Consider the following 25,996-nt stretch of genomic DNA (forward strand, 5'->3'; position numbering starts at 1 on the left):
GGATGGACTGGACGGGGTGCTGGCGGGGAAGGGAGAGGTGCCTGGGGTGGGCGAGGTGCCGGGGTGCCGGGGGGGGGGGGAGGATGGACGGGGTGCCGGGGGGGGGCGATGGACGGGGTGCCAGGGGGGTGGACGGGGTGCCGGGGGGGTGCCCGGGGGGGGACGGGGTGCCGGGAGGGGGGGAGATGGACGGGGTGCCGGCAGGGGAGGAGCGGAGAGACACGTGGAGCTCGGGCTGCTCCCGGAGCCCAGGGGCGCCGCCCGCACGCCCGCGGGACGCCTCCGGGCGTGTCGGGGTGGGAGGACTAAGGGCGGGTGGCAGGAGTCTGGAAGCGGCGCAGCCCCGGCCGGGCCGAGCTTTACCCGAGGGCGTGCGCTCCTCCCGCGCGGGCGACATGCCGCGGGGTCTGCTCCTCCTCCTCAGGCGCGGGGCGCAGCGGGCGAGTCTCCACAGGGAACGGTGGAGAGCGGCGCCGGCCAGCGCCGAGAGGGCCGAGAGGGCCGCGGAGGCCGGGAGGCCGGGAGGTCGGGAGGTCGGGGCCGGAGAAAGCCAGTGACGTCCGCCCCGGGATCCACCGCCTCAGGACTGGGAGAGTTTCTGGCGCCACCGAGCCTCTGCAAGGAGCTCCCGCCCCGGGACTGTGATTGGTCTGTGCGAGCTCCTCGCAGCCCAATTGGCTGTCGGTCTCAACCAATCGCCGGAGGCCGGCCCCAGGGCTCTCTGGGAGATGTAGTCGGGGGCCGGGTCCTGGCGAGGCGCCGCGCCCGCCGCGCCCCGGATCTGGAAGCGCGGCCGCGTGGCCGCTGGGGTGTCGCCGCGTGGACGCGGGTGCTGTCTAGCGCCGCGTGTGCGGTGCAGGCCCGAGACCTGAGTAAAGCCGGCGCTGGGCGAGGTGCGTGTTCACCGTCACTTAGGATAGAAAGCATTTCCTGAGCTCCCGCTGTGTGGGGACGTTGGATGCACACACGGCCTACCGCGCACCCCGCGCCTGCAGCCCCTCGCGACCGAGTTCAGACTGACGGCCGAGCGGGAGAGTAACCACACGGAAGCCCGCGCTCGGGGCCAGGGGCGCCGCAGGCCCCGGGGTGTGGGAGCCGCGCAGAAGAAGCGGGCGAAAGAGAAAGCGCCGGGCAAGGCCGTTTGGCCCGAGGATCTAAGGACACGGGCCGGCAGCGACGGTGAGCGTGGGACACGCGGGGGGAAACAGGTGGCTGAAAAAATAACACAGACCAAATTAAGCACAAGTTTGCTTACCATTCTCATTCTGCATCTAATTATACCTCAATTTCTTTATTTTTTATTTTATTTTTTATTTTTTTAAATATATCTTTATTGATTTCAGAGAGGAAAGGAGAGGGAGAAAGATAGAAACATCAATGATGAGAGGGTCATTGATTGAACCCGCAACCCGGGCATATGCCCTGACCAGGAATCGAACCCCGATCGCCTGGATCCTAGGTCGATGCTCAACCGCTGAGCCATGCCGGGCCGTGCTATACCTCAATTTCTTAGTCTACAAAATGAGTAACACTGAATAGCATTCTTACCAAAGATGGTCATACTGAGGGGAGAGGGGAGAGGGGAGAGAATGTGTCTTAAGATTTTAAAGGCTAATTTTTAAATTATCACCTATCTCGGAAAGTTTGTTGATTTGTCTCTTGGAAAATAATCTTCCAGGCAGCTAGTCATTTACTATCCCCTATCCTAGCAGAAATTCCAGGAATTGTGTATCAGTCTCTGTTTTGAGCAAGTCACCATTCAGTATTGTCTTGGTCATAAAAGGGCAACAAGTTTAAAGGAATACATAGTGTCTAACGGGGCAGAGGATTCCTAGTACACAAACACACAATTTAAAGAAGAGTCCCAAAAATACTGTTCTGGGTTGAATTGTGTCCCCAAAAAGATATGTTCAAGTCCTAAACCCCAGCACTTCAGATGGAAACTTATTCAGAAATGAGGTTATTGCAGATGTAATTAGTTAAGATGAGGTCTTATAGGAGTAGAGTGGATCTTTAGTCCAATATGACTGGTATCCTTGTAAGAAATGGAGAGACACACAGGAAGAAAACAACCATGTGACATCAAAGGCAGAGATTGGTGTGATGGTGTGATGCACCTACAAACCGAGGAACCCAGGGAGTGCCAGAAAAATCCAAAGCTAGGAGAGACGAGGAAGGATTCTCCCCTGTAGGTTTCAGAGGGAACATGGCCCTATTGACACCTTGGTTTTGGACTTCTAATTTCCAAAACTGCCAGACAATACATTTTTGTTGTTTTTGGCCACCCATTTTGTGGTACTTGGTTATAACCAGTAGCCCTAGGAAATAATAGAAATGCATCTGTAGCTGGGGTGAGAACACTGAAGCAAAGCCTCCTTTCTCTAGGAGAGAATCTACTGTCTTATTTTGGTGATAATCTGCTAGCCCACTTCCCACCTTCACCTTCACCCTCACCCTCATCTAGCCTATCCCACAGTTCAAACCCATTGTGTAGAGATAAGACATCATACAACCCCCTGGTTGTTTGGGGCAAAGAAGCACTGATCAGTGAACATAAATATCCATCTCTCATTGTAGGCCAGTAGTAAGTCGGAATTCCAGCTTTACACATTATTCTGTGGGCTTGCTTATGTGTGTCAGACCCATCAGGTTATTTTTGTGTCCTGCTAGTCAGGGTCCTAAGAATGTTAACGGAGGGCCAGATCTGGAACAAGGTATTGCTGTTTCTGGGGTCTGTCGGGGTTGACCCATGGCTTTCTCCAGAAGAAAGGTGAGCCCACCACCTCCCCTTCTAAAATCCTTTCCTAATCTCAAGATCTAGACCCCCAAAGTCACCCTGTGATTGTCCACATGGCCTACTAAATGAGCGGTGTCTGGTGAGCCTGTGGGATATGGCCGTGGCACTGGGTCCACGGTAGTCAAAGGATGTAAAGGAACTTTGCAGCTGTTTTATTGTCACATGTCACCGCGGGAGGCCGTGCTCCCCTTTCCCTCTGCGCTGAGAGATTTGCCATCTCTCTCTGCAGGACATGGCACTGGAAAGATCAGTTGACTCAATTTGCACCATCTGCTCCATTGATTCTTTTTCTATCTCTGAACCTCTCCTGCATGTGGGGTGTCTCGGACTCGCTCCTGTATGTGGGCTTCCCATACACATGTACGTGTTAAATTTGGCAATTTTCTCTTGTTAACCTGTCTCATGTCTGTTTTTTAGACGAGCCAGAAGAACGATGAGGGTCGTGGAAAGTTTTTTCCTCCCCACAGAACTAAGTTTTTTCGCTTTTGTTTTCCTTTAAAGGCCAAGTTTTAAGATAAAGGTGATTTAAAAGAATTACGTGGGAGGCCTAGCAGCCGCGCCGCCTCCGGCCGCTCTGTGCTCACGCCCACCGTGTTGCCCACACTCCCAGGCTCCCCGTCATGGACGCTCTGTCTGAAGCAAATGGCACTTTTGCCATAAACCTTCTGAAAAAGCTAGGTGAAGACAAATCGAAGAATGTGTTTTTCTCGCCCTTCAGCATCTCCTCTGCCCTGGCCATGGTCCTTGTGGGGGCAGAGGGGAACACCGCAGCCCAGATGGCCCAGACGCTTTCTTTAAGTAAAAGCAGTGGCAGAGGTGATGTCCACCAGTGCTTCCAGTCACTTCTCGCCGAGGTTAACAGGACTGGCACACAGTACTTGCTTAGAACTGCCAACAGGCTCTTCGGAGAAAAGTCTTATGACTTCAGCTTATCTTTCAAAGATTCCTGCCACAAATTCTACCAAGCGGAGATGGAAGAGCTGGACTTCTTCAAAGCTGCAGAGGAGGCCAGGAAACACATCAACACCTGGGTGGTGAACAAGACTGAAGGTAAAATTACAGAGGTGCTGTCTCCAGGTTCCATTAATCCAGGTACTCCCCTGGTTCTCGTGAATGCCATCTACTTCAAAGGAACCTGGGAAAGTCAGTTTAACAAGGAGCACACCCAGGAGAGACCATTTAAAGTCAGCAAGAATGAGCAGAAACCTGTGCAAATGATGTTTAAGAAATCTACCTTTAACATGACCTACATCAGAGAAATATTCACCAAGATTCTGGTGCTGCCCTACGTCGGCAGAGAGCTGAACATGATCATCATGCTTCCCAATGAGAATGTCGACCTGGAAACGGTGGAAAGGCAGCTCACCTATGAGAAATTTGCAGAGTGGACCAGGCCCGACATGATGGACGAAGGGGAGGTGGAAGTGCTCCTCCCACGGTTCCAGCTGGAGGAGAAGTATGACATGAAGGACGTCCTCTGCTCGCTGGGCATGACCGATGCCTTTGAGCAGAACAGGGCAGACTTCTCTGGGATGTCGTCGGGGAGAAACCTGTTTCTGTCCAAGGTCGTGCACAAGTCCTTTGTGGAGGTCAACGAGGAAGGCACGGAGGCCTCAGCGGCCACGGTGGCCATCATGATGCTTCGCTGCGCCCTAAGGACGCCCAGGTTCTGTGCCGACCGCCCCTTCCTCTTCTTCATCCAGCACAGCAAGACCAGCAGCATCCTGTTCTGTGGCCGCTTCTCCTCCCCTTAGGAAGTCGCTGCCAGGCAAGGCCCTCTCCTGCCTCCTCTGACCCACTCTCCTCTGACACCTCAATGTGCCTGAGCTCAAAGGGACCTTTGGTCACCATAAAAAATAAAGGGCCTGATTTTGGAAAAAAATAAAAAATTAATAAAAGAATTACGTGAACTAACCATTATTGTTTTCTGGCGCTGCCTGGAAAGGAAGGTCCAATTAAGTAACCAAGTGAGCACTGGAAGGGGCCTGCAGTAGTGAGTACGCAGCCCAAGGGGAAGGCAGTGCCAATGAGGCTCAGCCAGTTTTGGTCTTCACCAGTGGTCACTCAGGTGATTTCAAAATAATACAATTAAATGCTGGCCATAAACACCATTTTATTGTTCATACTGAGTATTCAACAAATCTCTTTTTTCCCTCTCCAGCTACTACACATTTATAGAGAGACTTTTTCTCTGTTCTGGTAGCTAGCCTTGTAAAAACACATTGTGTGTCTATCTGTACATCTGCCACTTTGACCTCTTGGAAGGCCCCAGCCATGTACACGAACTTGCAGGTGTGGCTTGGAGGATCCTCAAGCATTTCTTCTGCTCATCTGTTTTCCACCCGGGAAGTCTGCACTGCTGAGGAGATAACGTGGAAATGACAGTAAGGCCCTGGGGATCCTTGGCGAGGGCTTCTCACCAACAAATCACAACCACCTCGAGTCCCACCTTAAGAAAGATGATGGTCTGTCCGTTGCTTAAGTATTGAGTTATTAATGAACCCCAAGTGGTAGAAACCCTGTCCCCTCTGCTGCTTCCACCTGAAATAGGAAAGCGCCTCAGGCAGGACAGTTGCTCACTGCGCAGGCTGAGGGGGATGAGAGAAAGCTCAGGGCATGGCTGGGCACACTCGGTGCCTTCTTGTCAAATAATTCATGGAAACGGTGAATTTGTCAGCTTGGCAACAATTAGTGACTTCTGAAAATACAAGTTTCTGACTTGGTATCATTTAGATTTGTTTCACTTCAAGGCTTCAGCGAGCTCATGTCCAGCTTATTTCATGAACATACAGGAATCAGAGACACAGCAGGAAAGAACACCAAGCCGCATGCACTCATCTAAGACCAAGTTACTGCAGGCATTTCTGTGACCAACTAGGTGATGCAGGCATTGGCCTGGCAGTTCATGTCCAGTGAGAGCTGCTCTGATTCTCTTACACTTTGGATGACTAATGACCCTTTCCTTGATCTCTTAATCCAGTGGTTTGCAACTGAGGGTTACTAGAATCCTCCATGGAGCTTTAAAAAATAAAATGTCCAGGTCTTAACACAGACCTTCACAACCTGAAATTCAGGGTAGGGCTGAGTATGCACATATTTTTAAAATACCTACTGAGGGTTCTGGAGTGATCTCCCAGGTAAAAATTCCTTCCCAATCCGCTTCTTCTAGTCCATTCATCACTTGTCTCCAATAGGGTCCACCTTAATTCCTCATCCCAAATTCACCCCCTACCCAACAAGCCAGTTTCTAATTCTTTAAGAAAAGCAAATACCCAAATGAGAGTTTTTAATTATGTTGGAAATTTTAAGTGAAGAAGTTTGTGGTTAACCAAAGAAACTGGTTATTTGAAAAAATAAGCATGGATTCTTTTTCTTTTACAAATTAAGTTTAATTGATAATTCAGCTCCAGAAATAAAAATAACTTCTAAAATGAGAGTATAAACATGTTTATTAAGTGTTTTTCAGAGATTTATCTCCTTTCTTCATTTAATAGCAGATAGTACTGATCTATTCTCTTGCCTGAATATTGTAAAGAAATTAAAATTTTAGGTAGATGAGCTACCTGTATCCATCCTAAAGTACCTCAAGTCCCCCTAGTAGCCTCAAAGGCAAAATGACTTCCCAGTTTTTCCTTAATGTTTGTGGCTGGAATATAGCACCTGCTTGAAATAAAACAAGGAGTCAGATTTCCTCTAAATATCACCCAAAGTTTTGGGCATTACACACAAGGACTCGGGTATTTCAGGAATTTGCTAACTATCAACTACTTAATGAAGCAAATTAAATGAAATTTATAAAGGTTGAAGGTTGTAAATGGGCCAATGTAGTAAAAGTATGAAGTTACCAAATGGTAATGAATGGAAAATACTACATTTCTAGCTGTTGGTGGAGATCCACAAAAATCTGAGAAAACTGGGTGACAGGCACATTACTGCTTTTCTAGTAACACATGACTTGCCGTTTGCAACTGTTTTGGTTTGTTTATAATCCATTTTCTGATCATTAAGGACTCAGATGTAAACAGAATTCCTGCTTTATTCTCTACAAGCTGTCAACAAGATGGAAAAACAGGGGGGAGTCATAGCATATGGCAGCTCAAGCATTAGAACAAATGAACATTCAAGAGATCAGATGATGCTGGGAGCCTGTGTGGTGTCCTCTGTAATGGGGCTCCAGGTGGACAGAGCCAGACCCAGAGCTCATAGGATGGGCATCCAGTCACAGCAGTGACCACACGCGGAGTGCTGGCAAAGCATCTAGTCATTCCTACTATACAAAATGAATTCCCCCCAAATAGATAAAGGTTCTGCAATGCAAGAACTTACCTCTACTGCTGCTAAGAATGAGCCCTTCCCTACTAGCTCCTCCTGACCAGGTCAGAACACCAAAGGCGTAAGGGAGAAGTTGGGCCTGGTGAGCTATAAGGGTGCCAGTTTCTGACCCGTCTCCTGTTAGGAACTATCACTACACAAACCTATTTATTTAAAAACAGCACTCACCTACAGTCATCTTTTGGGAACCTGTACTAACGAGCTCTAGGAAAAGTACAGAAACCTGGAATCAAGACATAATCCTAAAACACTCGTTTTACCTCGTGGCTGCATCTTCCTCTCTGGCAATGAGACTGACTTGTGTTTCCTGAGGTCTCTACTTGGGAGGGTAAGTAAGGCATTGAAACCCACTCACTGGACTGCATAGTCCTAAACAATGAAGAGCTGACTATAATCTTTATTTTAAAATGTTTAAGTACTACAGATATTTCGGGTAGTCTGATTCTAGTCCCTGGAAGTTCCATCTCACAATATTAAATTCAACTAAAGGTACGATAGTACCATTTATACTTAAATATTGCTAATCTTTGGATAAGAAAGTAAAATATTAATATCCCAAATATATTTCCCCAGTGATAATCACATAAGCCTATTAGATACAAGAATATTTTTAAAGATATCAAACATTTACCTTTTTTCCCTGGTCTTAAATCCTGGGTATTTGGGAGTTCCCCATTTTGTACTTTTCTTCTGTCCGTAGATCCTCCTAATTTCATACTACTCAAGTAATTTGCTTTGTTTTATCAAAGAAACAAACAAAAAACCCTGATATTTCATTGCATTTAGCTAACAGTTCAGAAATAAAGAAACCTACCTATGAAGCACACTATGCCATAAATCTCAGAAACTGAATTTCAGCCATCACATTGCTGGCCATTACTGAACTGCATAAGCTTTCCCTGTCCCTTCACTTAACCAGGCCTATCAGTCTTTCACTGCACGGTGGCTGGTGGCTCAGGCCCCTGGCCTCACAGGTCGCTCTCCCCGTAGAGCGCGGAGGAGAAGGCAGCGTAGTCCAGGGCCCCCGGCACGGCGCCCGGGCCCTTGTAGGCTGGCATGCGCCCCAGGCAGTACTGCGCCTGGTCCGGGGGCAGCTCGCGCCGCAGCTCCTCGGCTAGGATGTACGGCTGCAAGAGAGGGGTTGCAAGTCAGTCTCCAAAAAGCCTGTGGCAGTGTGTTCACACTGACACATGCTGGCGCTGGTTCAGCTGAAAAAGGATTAGAGGCAGGCTGTCAGGTGGGCCTGGTACCTGACACCTGCAGGCCAGGTTTGCGCCTGAGGCCACACCTGCAGGGTCTCCCCCAGGTTGCACTGCCACCGAGAGTTCTCAAACTGAGGCAGTGGGAGTGACAAATATTGTGACCTTAAGTTTACAACCCAGAGGGATAGTTGGTCCACTTCATATGCTGACACAACACAGAAAAGTTTAGCATAATCAATGTTGTGGTTTTTTTAACATATGTGATTTGCGCTTTAGAAAATGGAGTCATTTTCCTACTCAGCTTATTAAAAAGCTAGAAACATGTTGCCACTAGAGAAAACCTATAATATGAAATAAAACTGACATTTAAAAATGGAGTCTTTTTTTTTTAAGGTCACATGTCCAACAGGAAATAGGATAATTCTGGTAAAACAGCCTGGCTGATAAGAGTAAAAATAAATGAACCACAAATACCACACTGATTTATAATAGGGTTTTGGGGGCTTGGATCTTGCCATAGTTTACGACCTCAGCCCCTCCCCATGAAAAAAATTCATTTAAAATAAACATTACAGTTTTCATGATAGCTTATCTTACCTGACATTTTAAGGTAACAACACTGCCCTGCTGATGTGTTTTATTACCCTATTTGCCTTTTCTTCTCTGCTAGAACACAGGGTAAAAAAATCATATCCCAAACTGAATTTATACGTACTGAGATATTTTTTGTTTGGGGGATGAGACTTAAAAATTCTGAACTTGCAATTAAACTCCTACTTAGTTTCTAGACTGCATGTAATGAAAATCTTGCCAATTTTTTTCACCATTGGACAGCTCTATTTAACTTTGTTCCAGTGTGTGGGCACAAAGTTAGGGTCATTAATCCTTAAGAGGTCCCAGTCCCATAACATCTGAATTGTGTGGTTACTTCTGAGTCTTCTCTACCAACTCAGAATGTAAAATGGGGCTGAACCTGTAAAACACAAAAAAACTACAAAATACACACTCTTGGTTCCTTCCATAAAACTCACTGTGAGCCCAAGCACAAATTTCAGGAGCAAGATGTCTATGTTTTTTCTGTTTACCTGCTGCTTTCTGAATTCAGTGCTGATGCAGTGCAGCATGCACTAATATCACCTGGTTTTTACTTGCAATGCTGCTTCTGTTATAAGAATAATGCAGTGGACTGTCACAAAAGTGGAAGAAAATCTGTCATGCAGACCTTATCAGAGGCCAGGATCCGGAAGGAGGCGATGACCTGCTCAGCGGTGTCGGTATCAGCTGTCTCTCTGGTCATAAAGTCGATGAAGGACTGGAAGGTGACGGTGCCCTGTCCGTTGGGATCCACCAGAGTCATGATGCGGGCAAATTCGGCTTCACCCTGAGTGAGGTTGCAAAAAAACGTGTACTTCAAGAGCACACAACTATGGACAGAGCCACTCCTGCTCTCACCTACTGCATGTTTCTTTTGGTATGAAAACTTAAGTATTCCCTCGTTCCCTTTCAGTCTTTGGAACAAATTCCAGTAGGGTGACCTAGGTTACTCCATCCAATGACTGTAATAGTTGCTGTGGCTTCAAGCTTGAAGCTCCTGGATGTCAGAATTCCTTCCACCCTGGGACCCATGTTCCTTTGGGCCTGAACATAGGAAGAGGAATTCAGGGAGAAGGTTAGGCCTTTTCCACATGACAACTGAGACGAGTAACATGCCATTCAGAAGGCTCCCATGACTGTTACTTTCAAAGTCTGAGAGGAATCAAGGCAGCTCTTGTTGAAAATACATATTAGTGGGTAACAGAGAAGTGAGGTGAGCGGCACTATCACAGCCCACAGGAAAATGTAAGACTTTCTTAGTTGATTTATTACTAAAACCTTTTTACCTTCTAAAATATTAGAGGAAAAAGCTCTTAAAAATCCTCAGGATACTAAAAGCCACTGAAGCATACACTTTAAATGGGTGAATTGTATAGTATATGAATTATATCTCAATAAAGCTATTAAAAATCATCAGGAAAGCTTAATATCTAGCCAGTTACTGAATAAAAATATATGTTCTGGTTCTGTGAAACTACTTTTATATAGTAATAGGCAACCTTCAAAACTATTATCCTATTTAATGAAAATGGACTAATCCCAAATGTGCTAATGTCCCCTAAGGCAGCACCGCCTGCGAAATATATCCAAGTTCAGTAAAACATCAAGTCTTAGTGAAATTCCCACTTCTGACTTACCAAATCGTAGCCCATGGAAATCAAGCAGGCTCTGAAATCCTCATGGTCCATCAGGCCATTCTTCCTCTGCCAACAAATACAAACAGAGAAGCTGAGAATTAGAGACCAATGAGCAACTCTACGTGACCTAGGGAACAGAATCCAGTAAGAGGAGGTACATCTGGAGTTTTGCCAAAGGAGACACTAAAGGTCACCAGTGACTTATAGGAAGGCTGGAGTCAAGATGGGGATGTTACAAAACAGTTTCTTAAAGAAAGAGAAGAAAGGTCGACAATAGACCAAAAAGAAAGGAGACCACACATTGAAATGACCCAGTCACGAGCTGACCACTGCCACCCACTAATGGTAGAGCATACCCCACAGCCACCCTCAAGCCCTGGGCCAGGATGGAGGGGCCCCTCCGTGTGGCAAGCTTGGCCTTAGCACCAATCCTGTGAGGGTCTACACAGAGCAGCTGGTAGACAGACCGGGTGCATGACAGCCCTCACAGCGGGCCCAGACTCTGCTGAAACAGGTGCCACCCAAGCCCTGGATATGATGCGGAGTGTGCGCTGGTCTCAAGGGTCCCTTGAGGGTTTTAAGAGGACAGCTAAGTGCAGGCATCAATATAAAACTAAAGATAAGCAGACACTTTTATTATTGGCCAAACAAATGTCAGAGGTTCTCTTTTTCTGTGAATGTCTGTTCTCAGGCCTACGTGATCAGACCTCAGCCACCCCTCCCTCGCCAAAGCAATGCTTCCCACTGTGGACACTCCACTCTTCACTCTCTACTGACTCCCTCAGGGTTCCTTCTTCAGCTCTCCTGCCTCTTTTCAATGGGGTTAATTCCCCTAAGTCCTTGGCCCTCTCTCTTCTTACTGTCCACACCCTCTTTTGCCAGAGATGACCATTAGGTTTCAGACCTGAAGTCCAGAATGGGATGCCTAGGGCACCTCCAATTAAATAGCACCCCTTCTCTTGTGATCACAAGGTTCTGAATTTCCAGGCCATTCTTTCCTTTTCCTGTCGCTAAGTTCTGTCAGATTTCTGTCTTAGTTGAGCTCAGTCTGTTCTTTTTTTCATTCCCAGCACTCCTATCCCTCAGCCCAGAAGTTCAGGTTCCTCTTCCCTCATACCTGACCCTCTGCTCACTTTCTCTCCCCTCTTCCATCCCTCCAGCCCCTCTCCCACACAGGTGCCAGACACACTGAAGCCAGCTCTCATTACACCTACATTCTACACCTCCAGGAAGAAGCCTACAGGCTACCTGCTCTGGGCCTTGGCAATTCCTGTCTTTCCTTTTTAATGAGAAGAGGAAGTGAAGTGGATGTGTCCTTTACACCTCTCCCCACGACTTCAGCAAACTTTGTTTCCCTCCAACACACATAATCCTTAACATTTAATTCGAACAAATGTTCAAACTTGGCAGGTTCTGCATCGGCCTACTTTGGATTTTTGTTGCAAAGGACAGTCTCATTACTGTGGATTCAGTAAAGGTGCATTTTTTCCTGTGACATGGGCCACATACGCAAGACCTACCCAACAAGCCCAGATGGGCGTGTGCAGGAGCAAGGGTCAGTTATTTCCCTACAGGAACACATAAACATCAGTGATGAGATCAGGGCAGTGCTACAGTATGTTTCTGCGCAAGACGCTGAAACCATGCCAATGTCCACCTCAACCTTGGCTTGCAATTATTTAGGCCTCGGCTCCCAGATCAGAAGTCATTGTCTGAGCTCTTTAATGGGCCTGCATCTGGCTTGCCTAGTCCACAGGCATCTTAAGAACAACCTACTGGGCCTGATTTGCTTCTGGACCCAGGGCTTGGGAAAGCAGACCTTGGTGCACATCTTGGATCCAGCAAAGGAAACCAGTCACAAACAGTGTCTGACACTGGCCTGCACCAGAGACCATCCAAAAGACTGGGAGTTCTAGCAGGTATACCTAATACATTAGAAACAAATCCAAACAGTCAGCCAAAATGGGGAGACAAAACAACAAGCCCCAAATGAAAGAACAAGAGAATTCTCCAGAAGAAGAGCTAAGTGAAATGGAGATAAGCAATCTCTCAGATATGGAGTTCAGAATACTGATCATAAAGATGCTCAACAGCATGAAAAAAGATAGAGAAACTATGAAGGAAATTAAGAATGACATAGTAGAAATTTTAAAAAAACAACATTGGAAGGAATGAACAGCAGATTAGAGGAAGGTGAGGATCTGCTCAGCAAATTAGAGGACAGGGTAGAAAAAATCATGCAATCAGAAAAGAAAAAAGAAAAAACAATTAAAAAACAGGAAGACAGTTTAAAGGAGCTGTGAGACAACATGAAATGTAACAATATTCACATCATAGGAGTGCCAGAAGATGTAGAAAGTAAGCAAGGTTTAGAGAACCTGTTTGAAGAAATAATGGCAGAAAAGTTCCCTAACCTGGTCAAGGAAAAGGTCACACAAGTTCAGGAGGCACAGAGAGTCCCAAGCAAGAAGAATCCAAAGAAGCCCACATCCAGACACATCATAATTAAAATGCCAAAAATTAAAAACAAAGAGAGAATATTAAAGGCAGCAAGAGAAAAACAATGTTACCTACAAAGGAGCTCCCATAAGGCTGTCAGCTGACTTCTCATCAGAAGCTCTACAGGCCAGATGGGAATGGCATGAAGTATTCAAGGTAATGAAAAACAAGTATCTGAAACCAAGACTACTCTATCCAGCATGGCTATCATTCAAAATAGATGGTGAAATAAAGAGGTTTCCAGACCAAAAAAAAGCTAAAGGAATTTATCACCACCAAACCAGTCTGCATTGCAAGAAATGTTAAAGGGACTGCTGTAATAAGTTGAAATAGAGAGAAAGAGAAACATAGGCATAAAGAAATAAAACAGCAATAAATAAGTACCTATCAGTAATAACCTTATAAATGGATTAAATGTCCCAATCAAAAGACACAGGGTAGCTGAATGGATAAGAAAACATGACCCAAATATATGCTGTCTACAAGAGACCCACCTTAGAACAAAAGACACACACAGGCTGGGGGGAAAAAACAAAAAAACTTCTGGAGGACTTTAAAGGAGAGACTGAAAACAATACAGTCATAGGAGGGGACTTTAACACCCCACTGATTTTATTGGATAGATCTTCCACACAAAAAAAATAAACAAGGAAACAGTGACTCTAAATGACACACTAGATCATATGGATTTAATTGACATTTACAGAACATCCCACGCCACAGCTGCAGAATATGCATTCTCCTCAAGTGCACATGGACATTCTCAAAAACAGACCACATGTTAGGACACAAAACAAGTCTCTACAAGTTCAAGGAGATTGAAATCATATCAAGCATCTTCTGGAACATCAACACCATGGAATACTATGCAGCTCTAAAAAAAAAGGATCCCTTACCCTTTGGGACAGCATGGATGGACCTGGAGAGTATTATGTTAAGCAAAGTAAGCCAGTCAGAGAAAGACAAGTGTCACATGATCTTACTCATATGTGCAATCTAATGAACAAAATAAATCGATGAACAAAACAGATCCAGAGACATAGAAGCATGGAATAGACTGATGAATCTCAGAGGGAAGGCAGGGATGGGTGGGGAGAGATTAACATAAGAATTTATATGCATATATGCATAACCCATAGACACAGAAAATAGCGGGGCAAAGGCCTAGGGGGAAGGGGACCAGCGGAGGGGGGGAACTGATGGGGGGGGGAAGCTGACATTTGTAATACTTTCAACAATAAAGATAAATTTAAAAAATTAAAAAAGAACCACTTAGTGCTATTCGTAAATCATAAACAGGGTCCCAAACAAAGTAATGGAATCTCCCCTTTTTCAGGGATCTTTAACAAATGGAATGTGGCCTTTATGATAAGCAAACTGGGAATTTTCTTATAAAGAACTGGTTTTACTCAATAATGTTGAAATCAAAATACACTTAATTTTTTGTGTGCCTTTACTATGAAAATGATCACCATTTTGTTGGTGCATTTTCCTTAAAACGTTTCAAGAGTGGATTTATTTAATTAAAAAAGAAAAGTTTATATGTCAAAAGAATATGTTAAATTGCTATCAGGTACTTTACCTAAATAGTGACTTAGGAAAAGTACTTCAGAGGTTTGTATTTAAGTCTTTAGAAAGTGACCTAAAGTCAACAACCACACTCTGTTAAGGCTACATGTTCACTCAGAACAAATCTAGCTTTGCTGCAAGTACAAGGCATTCGCTGAGTCACCTGCACAGAACAGCATACAAGCCTACACGTCTGTCACCTGGGCAATGTCAGCGCTTGGCACACTTCACTGTGGTGGCTCTTTTCCTTTGCCACTAATCATCCCCTGTGCCTGTGACCTTCTAGGGCATTAAGACTAGCACGGATATCATCTCAAACATATCTGGATGTCCCCGGTACTGCCTTTCAAAGTACTCAAGGGGGAGGTACCCGGTCAAAGTGGTTGAAGGAGGCTCTGAACTCGTTCATCTGCTCCTGGGTGATGCCCTTGGCGTCCCTGGTCAGGATCTGCGTCTCCACCTCATTGATGGTTCTGGCGATGGTCGTCAGCAACAGCTCCCATCCAACACGAATGTGCTACCAGGAAAGAGGAGCGATCAGCTCAAGGGGCTTCCAGCGAGTCAGCCTTGCCTCCTCCTCACAGGACAACTGCCCCAGCGGGAGACAAGCAGGCTGACCGCACACCTCCCTATACTGTTTTACTCCACTCTCCACCTTTTCCAAGACTCTGTAGAGGGAAATACTCAGAAGTAAGGCCAGGGGTCAAACAGTGGCAACTGCCACTCTGTAGATAAAACATACAATATACAATGTATGGTCTCTGTCACTGGAAATATCTTTCCATTCCCAATAGCAGGAGGGGCCCTCTTATACCCACTGGCTCCCAGGGAGATCAAATCGGGTCAATCTAGAAATGTGATTTTTGCTTCTCTCTCAGAAGTGGCACAATGCGTTCCTGTTGTGATGCTTGCTGTCACTCACAAGCCTTTTCAGGAACCGTGGAGGAAAGGCTCAAGGCACCCTCCCTTCTACACTTGCGGAACCTCACGGGAACAGACTGGACAGGTGTGGGAGAAGCCCGGAGTCAGGTGGTCACAACCAGAAACCCACGCAGGTGCGTGTGCTCCTACCTCCATGGTGTAGTTGGTGTGCTTGTTGTCGAAGACCAGCGCCTCCTGGATGAGCTGGTGGTCTCCCTCCAGCTTGTCGATGTTGTTTTTGTAGTTGATGATGTTGTGCTCGTACTGCTTCAGCTGATTCATCTGGTCCTCCAGGGCCCCTGTGATCTGGATGGAGCTCCGGGCAATCTCCTGAGGCACAAGCACAGGGAGAGGCCCCAGGTGAGCAGTCAGCACGCCCACCCCGCGTCAGGTGCTCCCTGGCAGTGCCAGTGCACTCGACTTTCTTGGATGACGTGGGAAACAGGGAAGTGCCACAGAATGGAACTAGCTCTAGTTCTGGTTCATCTAGAAGGTGGGGGGAAATCAGCAACGATCAGGAAAAGCAAAGTGAGGGGTGAGGAGTGAGTCACTTGGCCTCGCACAGTGAGGGAGCCTCCCGGCTGCAGGCCTGGCATGAGTGGCCCCAGCCACCGCCACACAGGTCAGGGTGAGGGGGCTGCATCAGTGCCGCGAAGAGTTCCTTACAGTTTCAGATGTTCTCTTCTTTGGGGAAACAGTTAACATTTTATCACCGCAAGGGATGCTGGGAGAAAAATTAGTGGACTGAGAAATGTCTCCTGGCTGTTCTTGGTGATAAAATAAACCCCAAAATCAGTATCGTTCAAAGGTCACTCTTCCTTCCTTAAAGCTCTGCAAACACAAAGTGCTGTAACTCTCAGGTGTCCTCCTCAGGGAGGCTGGTTTAAAACCCATCCTGCGGAGGCCAAACCAAGGAAAAGCCCCAACACTGTTTTGGGGTTTTTTAAATATATTTTTACTGATCTGAGAGAGAGAAACATCGATGTCATCAATCAGCTGCCTCCCACACACACTCCAACCTGGGATCGACCCTGTAACCTGGGCTTGTGCCCTGACCCTTCAGTGCACAAGATGAGCCACACTAGTCAAGGAGCCCCAACATTGTTTTTAATGACAAAATGAATGGATGGCAGCAAGCAGCCTCGTCCCCTTGAGTGCACCCCCCATGCACTGCCAGTGCCCACGGGCACACAGGCTACAGAAGCCCAGGGCCAACCAGAAACTACAGCACCAGAGGCACCACTGCTGCGCCAGCTCAGAGGCTAATTCTGCAGTTGTGAAAAGCTCTCGGAGGGCACCAACCTACCTCCATCTTGTTCTGGATCCAGGGCCCAATGGCGTTGGCCTGCGCGGCAAACTGGCGCCGCAGTCGCTCATTGGTGTGCTGGCGGGCCAGCTCCTCCTGCAGGGACTGATCCCGGATGGGCACAAGCTGCTTCACCTGTCAGGGCCCAAGAGCAGGGGTTAGAGGCCAGCTTTGGTCCAATGGGAGTGACCCAGAGATGAAGAAATGGCCCAAAGGGTGGGGCTGGGAGCTGAGAGGATGAGGGAGATGGTGGAGGAAAGGAGAGGTAACAAAAGGTAGGGGAGTGGGAATCCCAACTCAGGGACTAAAGGGAGAGCTCATTCGAGCTTTGACTGCCACCCAGTGCCTGCTTAAGACTGGGTAGGTGTGTGTCAGGGACGTGGGCTACGTGTGTGTGTGTTTGGGACACTGAGCTGGGTATGTGTGGGTTAGGGACACAGGGCTGGGTGAGTGTGGGTTAGGGACAGTGGGCTGGGTATGTGTGTATTAGGGACACAGGGCTGGGTGAGTGTGGGTTAGGGACACAGGGCTGGGTATGTGTGTGTTAGGGACAGTGGGCTGGGTATGTGTGGGTTAGGGACACAGGGCTGGGTGAGTGTGGGTTAGGGACAGTGGGCTGGGTATGTGTGGGTGAGGGACACTGGGCTGGGTGCGTGTGGGTTAGGGACTGGGCTGGATGTGCATGTGTTAGGGACACTGGGCTGGGTGTGTGTTGGGACACTGACAAGTTGACTTCCTCTCAACTGCAGCTCTAACCCCACAGGTTCGGGTCCAGAGTGCAGAGAACTTGTGAACCTGAATGAGGGAAAACTGGAGTCTTGATTCTCACGGTCTCTAACTGAAAGCTAGCACTTCCTTTGGTTATGGATGTAGGCAGCAGTAGAATTTGGCAATCCTGTGACTTCATCACGACAGAATCTCAGACATTCTCATGTAACATCAGTGATCATCCACCTCTGAAAGCATCACCACTTCAGCAACTCAGACCTGCTGCTAGAGCTGGTCTAAATGTGCTAGTAAAGAAGCACAGACATTACTACGTGCCAGTTAAAAAATATTTTAATAACTGTATTTTAATATAATTTCTTTTTGTTGTAACCTTATGTATTTACTTGAATTTGCAAATATTATTATCAGAGGGGATCCACAGGCTTCCCCAGATTGCAAAAGGACCCAAGACACACAAGGTCAAGGACCACGCTGAGCTGGTGGACCATGCCGGGCAGGAGGTGCTGGGCTGCCCGCGCCTGCCCTTCCCTCTGCCGGTGCCCTGTGACTGGTGTTTCCACACTGCCTCCCTGCTCTTTGAATCAACAGACCAAAGAGCCACTGCAGAGGTGTGTTTTGTGTCTTCTGCAAAACTGCTGTGAAGACAGTTTCAACTTCCCTTACAGAATCCACATGGCCAGTGTGCGTCATGACTCAGTGCGTGGAGAAACGCTATCTCAGTCTCAGAAACGGCGTTTCACTCTTCCAGCTGAACGTGTTCCCCTTGGCTCGGCTATCAGAGGCCCAGGGCTGCGTAAAGCTCCAGGACGCAGTAACTATCGCTGTTCTCCTGCCCAAGCGGGGTTTTTCCTCACTGTCAAACTAAATGACTGTTCATGCGTGTTTTCACAGCAAGCCACCTCACACCCACCAGGACTCCTTCCTTAGAGACACTGTACTGTAACTTTAACCATGAAAATAAATTTTTCTTAAGAATGAGACAAGAGGCTCAAATGATCCCATTTGCACTGTCTCTGAATTTGAAGGCAGTTCCCACAATGTAAAAGGCAGCAAGTTAGGAGGAGTACTTAGGTTCCCAGATACCGTTTTCTAAGGGATTTTCACACATGTTTAGGACATATTTATCTTGTATTCTAAACTCTTTAATGGAGCTGAGGCCACCAAATTTTCACTCAGGGTTTAAAATAGTTTCCCTTATAGTATTAGTATCATAACCTTTACTGATTTTGCAACATTTATAAGATTTTTCGGAAAATCATCTCTACTTTCCTTACAAACCTCAGAAGTTGCTGAATGGCATTTAACATATGCCATTCAGCATATGTTAAGAATTTAACATATTCTGTGAAATTTGGGGTAAATGATGCAAAATTGGGCATCACTGTAACTTCCCTGGGTTTTTGTGTCTGCTCTCAACCTCGGCTTCATGAAGGCCCCGGTCCAGCACCCCCCGCCCCCGTCACCCACCTTGTCCCACTTGGCCCGGAGCTCATCCATGGTGACGGTGCTGTAGGGGTTGCTGGAGCTGATCCGGATGTTGTAGCTCTGAATGACCTTCTCCACCTCGTTCTGAATGGCCATGATGGACTGCCGCTCGCCATCTGCCTCGGGCAGCGTGGCCTTGAACTGCTCGTGGGCAGTGATCAGACTCTAACCAGAGACACAAGGGGAAACTGATCTTACTTCATGTGGAGTTCACTGTCTTTCACGTTCTGTTTGTACACACATGAATCCTTCATAACTGCAGGGATCCCGCCTGCACACACATGAATCCTTCATAACTGCAGGGATCCCGCCTGCACACACATGAATCCTTCATAACTGCAGGGATCCCGCCTGCACACACATGAATCCTTCATAACTGCAGGGATCCCGCCTGCACACACATGAATCCTTCATAACTGCAGGGATCCCACCTGCACACACATGAATCCTTCATAACTGCAGGGATCCCACCTGCACACACATGAATCCTTCATAACTGCAGGGATCCCGCCTGCACACACATGAATCCTTCATAACTGCAGGGATCCCACCTGCACACACATGAATCCTTTATAACCAGAGGGATCTCTGGAGGAAAACATTTCTAGATGTTTCATAAAAGCTATTTTGTGCACGAAAGTCAAGTTCTTTGAAATGAAAAAATGATATCATGATGACTATTTAATCAATGGCCATAAACCCAGTGTTTCCTTTTTAAAAAAAATCCTATTTTCTTTCATTATTTCTTATCCCAGCTATGGTTTAGGCCTCTTACTCTCCACTGAGGAGCAGAACTTAACTTCGCTGCCCTTTCTAATGACAGTTTTACCTTTGAAGTCCAACAAAAGGACCCACCCAACATTTGCTGCCTTTACACCTAAAGACCACCAGGAGGTACATCCCTTACTCCCTGAAAAGAAAAGGCTGCAGAAACGAACGCTTTCCTTCAGGCTTCATAAAACCCCCACCTATTAAACAGCAGCCCCATTGTTCAGCTGTGTGTCGATGGCACGAGGACCACCTCCCAGGGCAAAGTTAGTGTTGGATTTAGCTGCTGCCACAGACTAGCTGCCAGCACACGTCTCACTAAACAAAGAAATGACTCCATGCACTGAGTACGGCCCCCCTGGCATATTATAAGTCTCACTATTCCAAACATAATGACTCTAGGTTGCCAGCCCTTGACAGGTGTGCACACTACAAACACCTTCAGCCTCTTCCACAGGCAAGTGCAGTGTCGGTCCAGTAATCTCTTTCCCCTTCACCCAGGTGCAAGCCCTTCTAGAATGCTCCCTGCAACACAGAAGTGGGTCCAAATCCCAACCTTCAGTATTTCCTTTATATCTGGATTCGTTTTCATGGCCTATCAATTTTACAGCAAAAAAGGTTTTAAAGTATTTCATCTTTATATTCTATTATACCTCAAGTTTACTGTACATGGTCTTTAAGTAAACTGGGTCCTGGCTACTGGAGAGTCACCCTCCCCCTCACTACCACTCAGCAGTCTTGTTTACAACTTTGAAGTCCAGAAGAAATGAGAACAGAACATTTGTGTGGGAGGCAGGAGGTGCTGGTTTGTGGTTTCTGATGCTTTATTATCTGGCAAAACTCAGTAGATTTTATTTTTTAAATTGATTTTAGAGAGTGAGGAAGGGAAGGAATGGGAGAGACAGAGAGAGATGTGAGAGAGACACATCAAATAGTTGCCTCCCATGCATAACCCAACCAGGGACTGAACCTGCAGCCCAGGTATGTGCCCCGACAGGGAGTCAAACCCAGGACCTTCTGGTGCACAGAACGATGCTCCAACTAACTGAGCCCGACAGGCCCAGGCAAAACTCAGTAGATTTTAATGCACAGTAATGTACACACATTTTGCATCAGAATTAGTAGCCAGTAAATTCATAGTTTTCCATGAATAATTCCAAGAGCATGTATGTCTATTGTGCTCAATGATACCACTTTTTTTTTTTTAAGAAAACCAGATGCTTATAGATATATTCACCATTATCTGACTGATGTTCATTTGGTTAATTTGGCAGCAAAAGGTAGAATGCACATTTTAAAGCTAAGACTTACAGGGTAGCCACATTTTTCTTAGCAGTCCTTTTAAAAATTGACGTTAGAGAGAGAGGAAGGGAGAGAGACAGAGAGAGAGAGACATACATTGGTTTGTTGTTCCACTTATTTATGCGTTCATTGGTTGATTCTTGTATGTGCCCTGACCAGGGATCTGAACCCACAACCACAGTGTACTGGGACGATGCTCTAACCAGTTGAGCTACCCTGCCAGGGCCTAACCATGTTTTTCTTAGTGAAAAAATGAAACAAACAAAAGAGCACCACTCATTAAGTTTTGGAAAGGATAGTTCGGTTCTAGCTCAGTGAGAGGACAGGCGGGCCCGTTACCTGGATCTCCTCGATGCTGTGGACGATAAACATGTCCTGCAGGTCCTCCATGGCGCCCTCCATCCAGTTGTTGAAAGGAGCAGCTCTCTTGGCAAATTCTAGGTGAAGCTGATCGATGGTTTCTAGCAATTTCTCAGTTCTCTGAAGATTAAACAGAAGCGAGCGTAATCACAGTCTAAATAATAGAAAATTATCTGAAAACGCCAATATGCACCCCAGAGCTATATACTATTACCCAACATTTTGTTAATCATAGTGCTCTTGTCACTGACGTGTCTATACACGAGATTAACCACTACTCAATAATCAGGCTGAGCCCTGGAGCTCTTGAAGTGTCATCTCAATCGAAGGGTTTGATAACATCCAAAGTAGCTGGTTTTGGAAGTACTTAAAGGAATCCCCTACATGCCCCTTTGTGGAACGTGAGAAGCCTCGGTGGGTGTACAGTAACTTCGTATAAGTCAGAGAATGACATTCCCTAACCACTCTGGACACAGGAAATTCAGGGCATCTTCCCATTTCAGCCAACAGTGTGCAGAGAGGGTCCCTTACCCAAAAGTCACCCACCTCATGAAGGCACGAGGAGCTATAGTTTAATGCTCTCTAACCCTCACTCAGCATTTAACAGATTTCTTTTTTGCCTTTCTGGGTAAGTGAAAGCACAAGGCTTCCAGCCTGACAATGACACCAAGCTGGTTCACATCGCAGAGAGGAAGCAGGGCCGACAGGAACAGCACCTGTATCTGCACAGCTTCCGTAATCAGATTCCTTTTTTCCTCCCATTCTAAAATATCCGAGCTGTTCGTTACACGCCTGGTACTTCCTTTCTCTCAACATTTCCTTCTTTAGGTGGACATGTACCAGCCATTTGGCATCTAGGAAGCATGAGACCATGTCTTTTAAAATTTCCCCAGAGTCAGGGTGAAAAGACTCAGAAAACTGTGAACTGCTTCTTTCCTTCCATGAGTCTTCCACAGTGAAAGATACTTAGGTACAGTTGTACCCCCTTATCTGTGGTTTCACTTCCCATGGTTTCAGCTACCCATGGTCAACCGCTGCCTGAAGATACTGAACTTCCCCAGGGTACCACCTGCTCCTGACATCAGCCATCAACACCATCACGGCTGGGTGACCCAGGATCCACGGAAGCAGGTGATCCACCCTTGGAGGTCTTGTCCAAAGGTCCCCACGAGCCTAACCTATGTCATGTCATCCACCTCACTTCATCTCATCATGATCATGCAGCCGCCGTGTCATCTCCCACCATCACAGGAAGGTGAGTACAGTGAGATATTTTGAGAGAGAGGCTACATTCATATAACTTTTATGACAGTATATTGTTAAAGTTGTTCTATTTTATTATTGTTGCTGTTGTTAAGGTATTACCGTGCCTAATTTATAAATTAAACTTAATCATACGTATGTATGGATAGGAAAAAACATAATACATATAGGGTGCGATACCGTGCACGATTTCATGCCCCACTTGGGCTCATCCCGGACAAGGGAGGACTGCTGTGCTGTGCAGTTCAACACCAGCCACTGCCTGCTGTTTCCCTTGTCTTGTATTTGAGAAAAGCAAAATTCATCCTGACTCTTCCTAGCATTTTCCCTGCATCAAGATTTGCTGCCATTTCCCTTTGCACATCTCGAGTTAAGTTCTTCCTGATCCTGACTCAGTCACAGCTCAGTTTACTCTTAGATAAGGACTTCTGGAAGTTCACAGTGATTACTATCTGGTACAAAATCTGTTTATACCATGATCGTATTACCCCTGGACTTTTTTTAATTCAGAAGGATGCCACACTGCTGTGTAGATATATCACAGTACAAAGCTCCCAACTTCCCATTTCCCTCTTTTTTGCACTTTCCATACTCTCTTTAGAGGTTCCTTCCACTGGATAATCTGTTTTGTTTCATACTCATAATGCCACAGAAAAACAAGAAATCAGTAACAGGGACTTAATTGAAGAGCCTCTATTAAAAGGTTTCACGTCACTGGGTGGCTTAAAGACCTCACCTCCAAGGCCTCTCGCCGCTTCTGCGTAAGCGTCCCCAGTCTGTCCCACTGGTCACAGATTTTCTGGCACCGATCATTGACATTCACAGCGTCATGATAGTCCAGCTCACTGTTAGAAGTGAAAATAAAGATTAGCTTTTCCAGACAATAGAGGAAAAAATGAACATGGGTCCAAATAAACAGATTATACATATTTTTTAAAAGATCTGATTGAATTGGCAGGTATTTCAGGGTTTTGTTAGTCATCACCACTGCAAACATGATCGCTATTACGAGAAGAATTGGCGAAACTTTGCTGGTCAACAGATTTTTAAACAGAGAAGCGCTGTCTTCTCAGTGCCTCGGGCTATTTATTCTCCTCTGGGTTGTTGGCCAGGCCCCAGGGAGTACTGCATTTAAGCCGCAGTGTACCTGTAAGTGAAGCCGGTTATCGGACCGAGGACAGTCCTGTGGGAGGGGCTGAGTCGGGGGATGTGTCAGCTGGCACCGAGTGTCCGTGGCGCCTCTCAGAGGGCACTAGGCCTCACGTGTACAGGGGATGAGCACCCAGTCCAGAAGCGGTGGGGCAGTGGGACTCGAGCGCGGTGGGACCTCTAACCCTGGCAGAGTAGAGCCTTTCCTCTGGGGACTAAGAGGTCCCAACTTGTCTTAGGCACTTGCGTGACAGCAAGGACAAGGTGATTTCTCACTAAGTAAGTCCCCTTCCTCAGCAGCCTGCCCCTCCATCCTAGAGGGAGGTCTGTGAGGGGAAGTGATTGGAACTGACCATTCAAGCGAATTCTCTGCTAGAAGGCTAACCTGGTACCTCCAGGGATAAAAAGGTTAAATACTGTACAGAGCTGAATCGCCTTCTAGTTAAGATCAAAGCGAGGCTCACAGGTTTGAGGACATCAGGAGACTGCTTCTCAAGGCAGGCCAGACAAGCACCTTCTCCGACCACATCCATCCCCGAAGCTTAAGTTTAGTTCTTAGCAAACCATAATTGGTTCTAGTAAGACCTTAAGTTCAGGCAATGGCTGTTCATTACTTGTTTCTCTCCCTCCTAAATAACATTAACTTGTCCTTACAGAGTGTTGTTGTTTCTGTTGCTGGAGGAAGGAGAAGCAATGGCTGTGATCCGAGTGTCCCTCCAGGGGGTAAGAAGCTCCCTGTCACTGAGCCAGAGCTTGTTCAGGTCTTAGGAGCAGTTTTCTAAACACACGTGCACATCCCTGACCGAGAGGGACTGAGGTTCCTGTGCTTATTGTTATCATAAAAAACAAAACCAACCAAACATACCAGCACTTTGCACAGCCTTGAATGCAAAGTGGAAAGGCTACGGCTCTTTAAAATGCTAACATTAAAGAGAAGAAAGACTTCAAAAAACATGCAGGAATCCTTCTACTAATGCGTAACGGGGATGCCAATGCTCGGGCTCACGGTAAATATTTAGGGTAAACATTTCTCCCTCTTCTCTTAATGCGTATGTGTTAGTTCTACACATAACCGCTTTCACAGAGCTAGGGTCTCCATCGCGGGGCACACCACTTTACAGGCACTTTGAAAGCTGCACACACAGCTTGATTTATTATTTTAGGGAAGATAAAAGGGACAGGGTCATCAATATCAATAAGATGACCTCATATTTAAATTCCGTACGTGGTTCCTCTCTTGACTGTGAGAAGAAATAGGCATTAGGGATACCTGGAAACATAATAATAATAAAATGATTACCACCCTGGCTGGGTGGCTCGGTTGGAGTGTCCTCTTGTCCACCAAAAGGTTTCAGGTTCTATTTCCAGGGCACATACCTGGGTTGCAAGTTTGATCCCCAGTTGGGGCATATACAGGAGGCTGCCAATCAATGTGTCTCTCTTTTTCTCTCTCTCCCTTCCTCTCTCTAAATATATCCTCAAGTGAAGATTAAAAAAATTATTACTTAAATTTTTGGGCAACACTTAAGACTATTTCAAATTACTCATGGGATCTATTACAGAACATTGAATGACTTGAGTTTCTTTCACCACTTCATTTTTAAAATGTCTATTTATTGATTTTAGAGAGAGAGGAAGGAAGGGGGGGGGGAGAAATCAATTTATTGTTCCATTCATTTATGCATTTAGTTGTTGCTTCTTGTATGTGCCCTAACCAGGGATCAAGCCTGAAACCTTGGTGTATCGGGACGACGCTGTAACCAACTGGCCTACTGGCCAGAGCTCACCCCCTCACTTTGTGATTTTAATGACCAGCCAAACATCCAACATTCAGGAAGCATGAGAAGTCAGAGAGTGCAGAGGCCACGAATACAGTGCAGACTGGATATGATGACCACATATATTGATTAAGAGCTTATTTGGGCAAGGCCAAAAAATAGGATACTCTTAAAAGAGGCTGTATCTGTTAATTGAGGAGTTTGCTCTCCTCAGAGCTGAGGATCATGGGAGTATAAAAATATAACATATTAAAATAAACATTTGTGTGCCCTGGCCGGTGTGGCTTAGTGGGTTGGGCATTGAC

General features: G+C 46.4%; 2 protein-coding genes and 1 pseudogene across 5 annotated transcripts in view; 1 reads left to right on the forward strand and 2 right to left on the reverse strand.

Annotated features, from left to right (window-relative positions):
- MTR (5-methyltetrahydrofolate-homocysteine methyltransferase) overlaps positions 1-525 on the reverse strand; it is a 94,161-nt gene extending 93,636 nt beyond the window's left edge. For both annotated transcript variants that reach the window (XM_087828923.1, XM_087828926.1), the window contains exon 1: positions 364-525. In XM_087828923.1, the coding sequence (XP_087685049.1) occupies positions 364-397 (34 nt within the window). In that variant the 5' untranslated portion in view covers positions 398-525. The remainder of the gene's footprint in view (positions 1-363) is intronic.
- A 255-nt stretch (positions 526-780) lies between these two features.
- LOC107527192 (serpin B6 pseudogene) lies at positions 781-4,698 on the forward strand (annotated as a pseudogene). The gene is made up of 2 exons (XR_015716293.1): positions 781-1,179; positions 3,299-4,698. The product of XR_015716293.1 is annotated as a serpin B6 pseudogene (transcript).
- A 1,530-nt stretch (positions 4,699-6,228) lies between these two features.
- Positions 6,229-25,996, reverse strand: part of ACTN2 (actinin alpha 2) — a 69,563-nt gene continuing 49,795 nt past the window's right edge. For both annotated transcript variants that reach the window (XM_087828910.1, XM_087828911.1), the window contains exons 13-21: positions 23,501-23,609; positions 21,481-21,621; positions 19,054-19,236; positions 16,858-16,992; positions 15,702-15,881; positions 15,001-15,147; positions 10,563-10,628; positions 9,554-9,712; positions 6,229-8,256 (exon numbers count right to left, since the gene is read on the reverse strand). In XM_087828910.1, the coding sequence (XP_087685036.1) occupies positions 8,098-8,256; positions 9,554-9,712; positions 10,563-10,628; positions 15,001-15,147; positions 15,702-15,881; positions 16,858-16,992; positions 19,054-19,236; positions 21,481-21,621; positions 23,501-23,609 (1,279 nt within the window). In that variant the 3' untranslated portion in view covers positions 6,229-8,097. The remainder of the gene's footprint in view (positions 8,257-9,553; positions 9,713-10,562; positions 10,629-15,000; positions 15,148-15,701; positions 15,882-16,857; positions 16,993-19,053; positions 19,237-21,480; positions 21,622-23,500; positions 23,610-25,996) is intronic.

Source organism: Miniopterus natalensis, chromosome 21, assembly GCF_054644295.1.
Source record: "Miniopterus natalensis isolate mMinNat1 chromosome 21, mMinNat1.hap1, whole genome shotgun sequence".
Classification (NCBI taxonomy): domain Eukaryota; kingdom Metazoa; phylum Chordata; class Mammalia; order Chiroptera; family Miniopteridae; genus Miniopterus; species Miniopterus natalensis.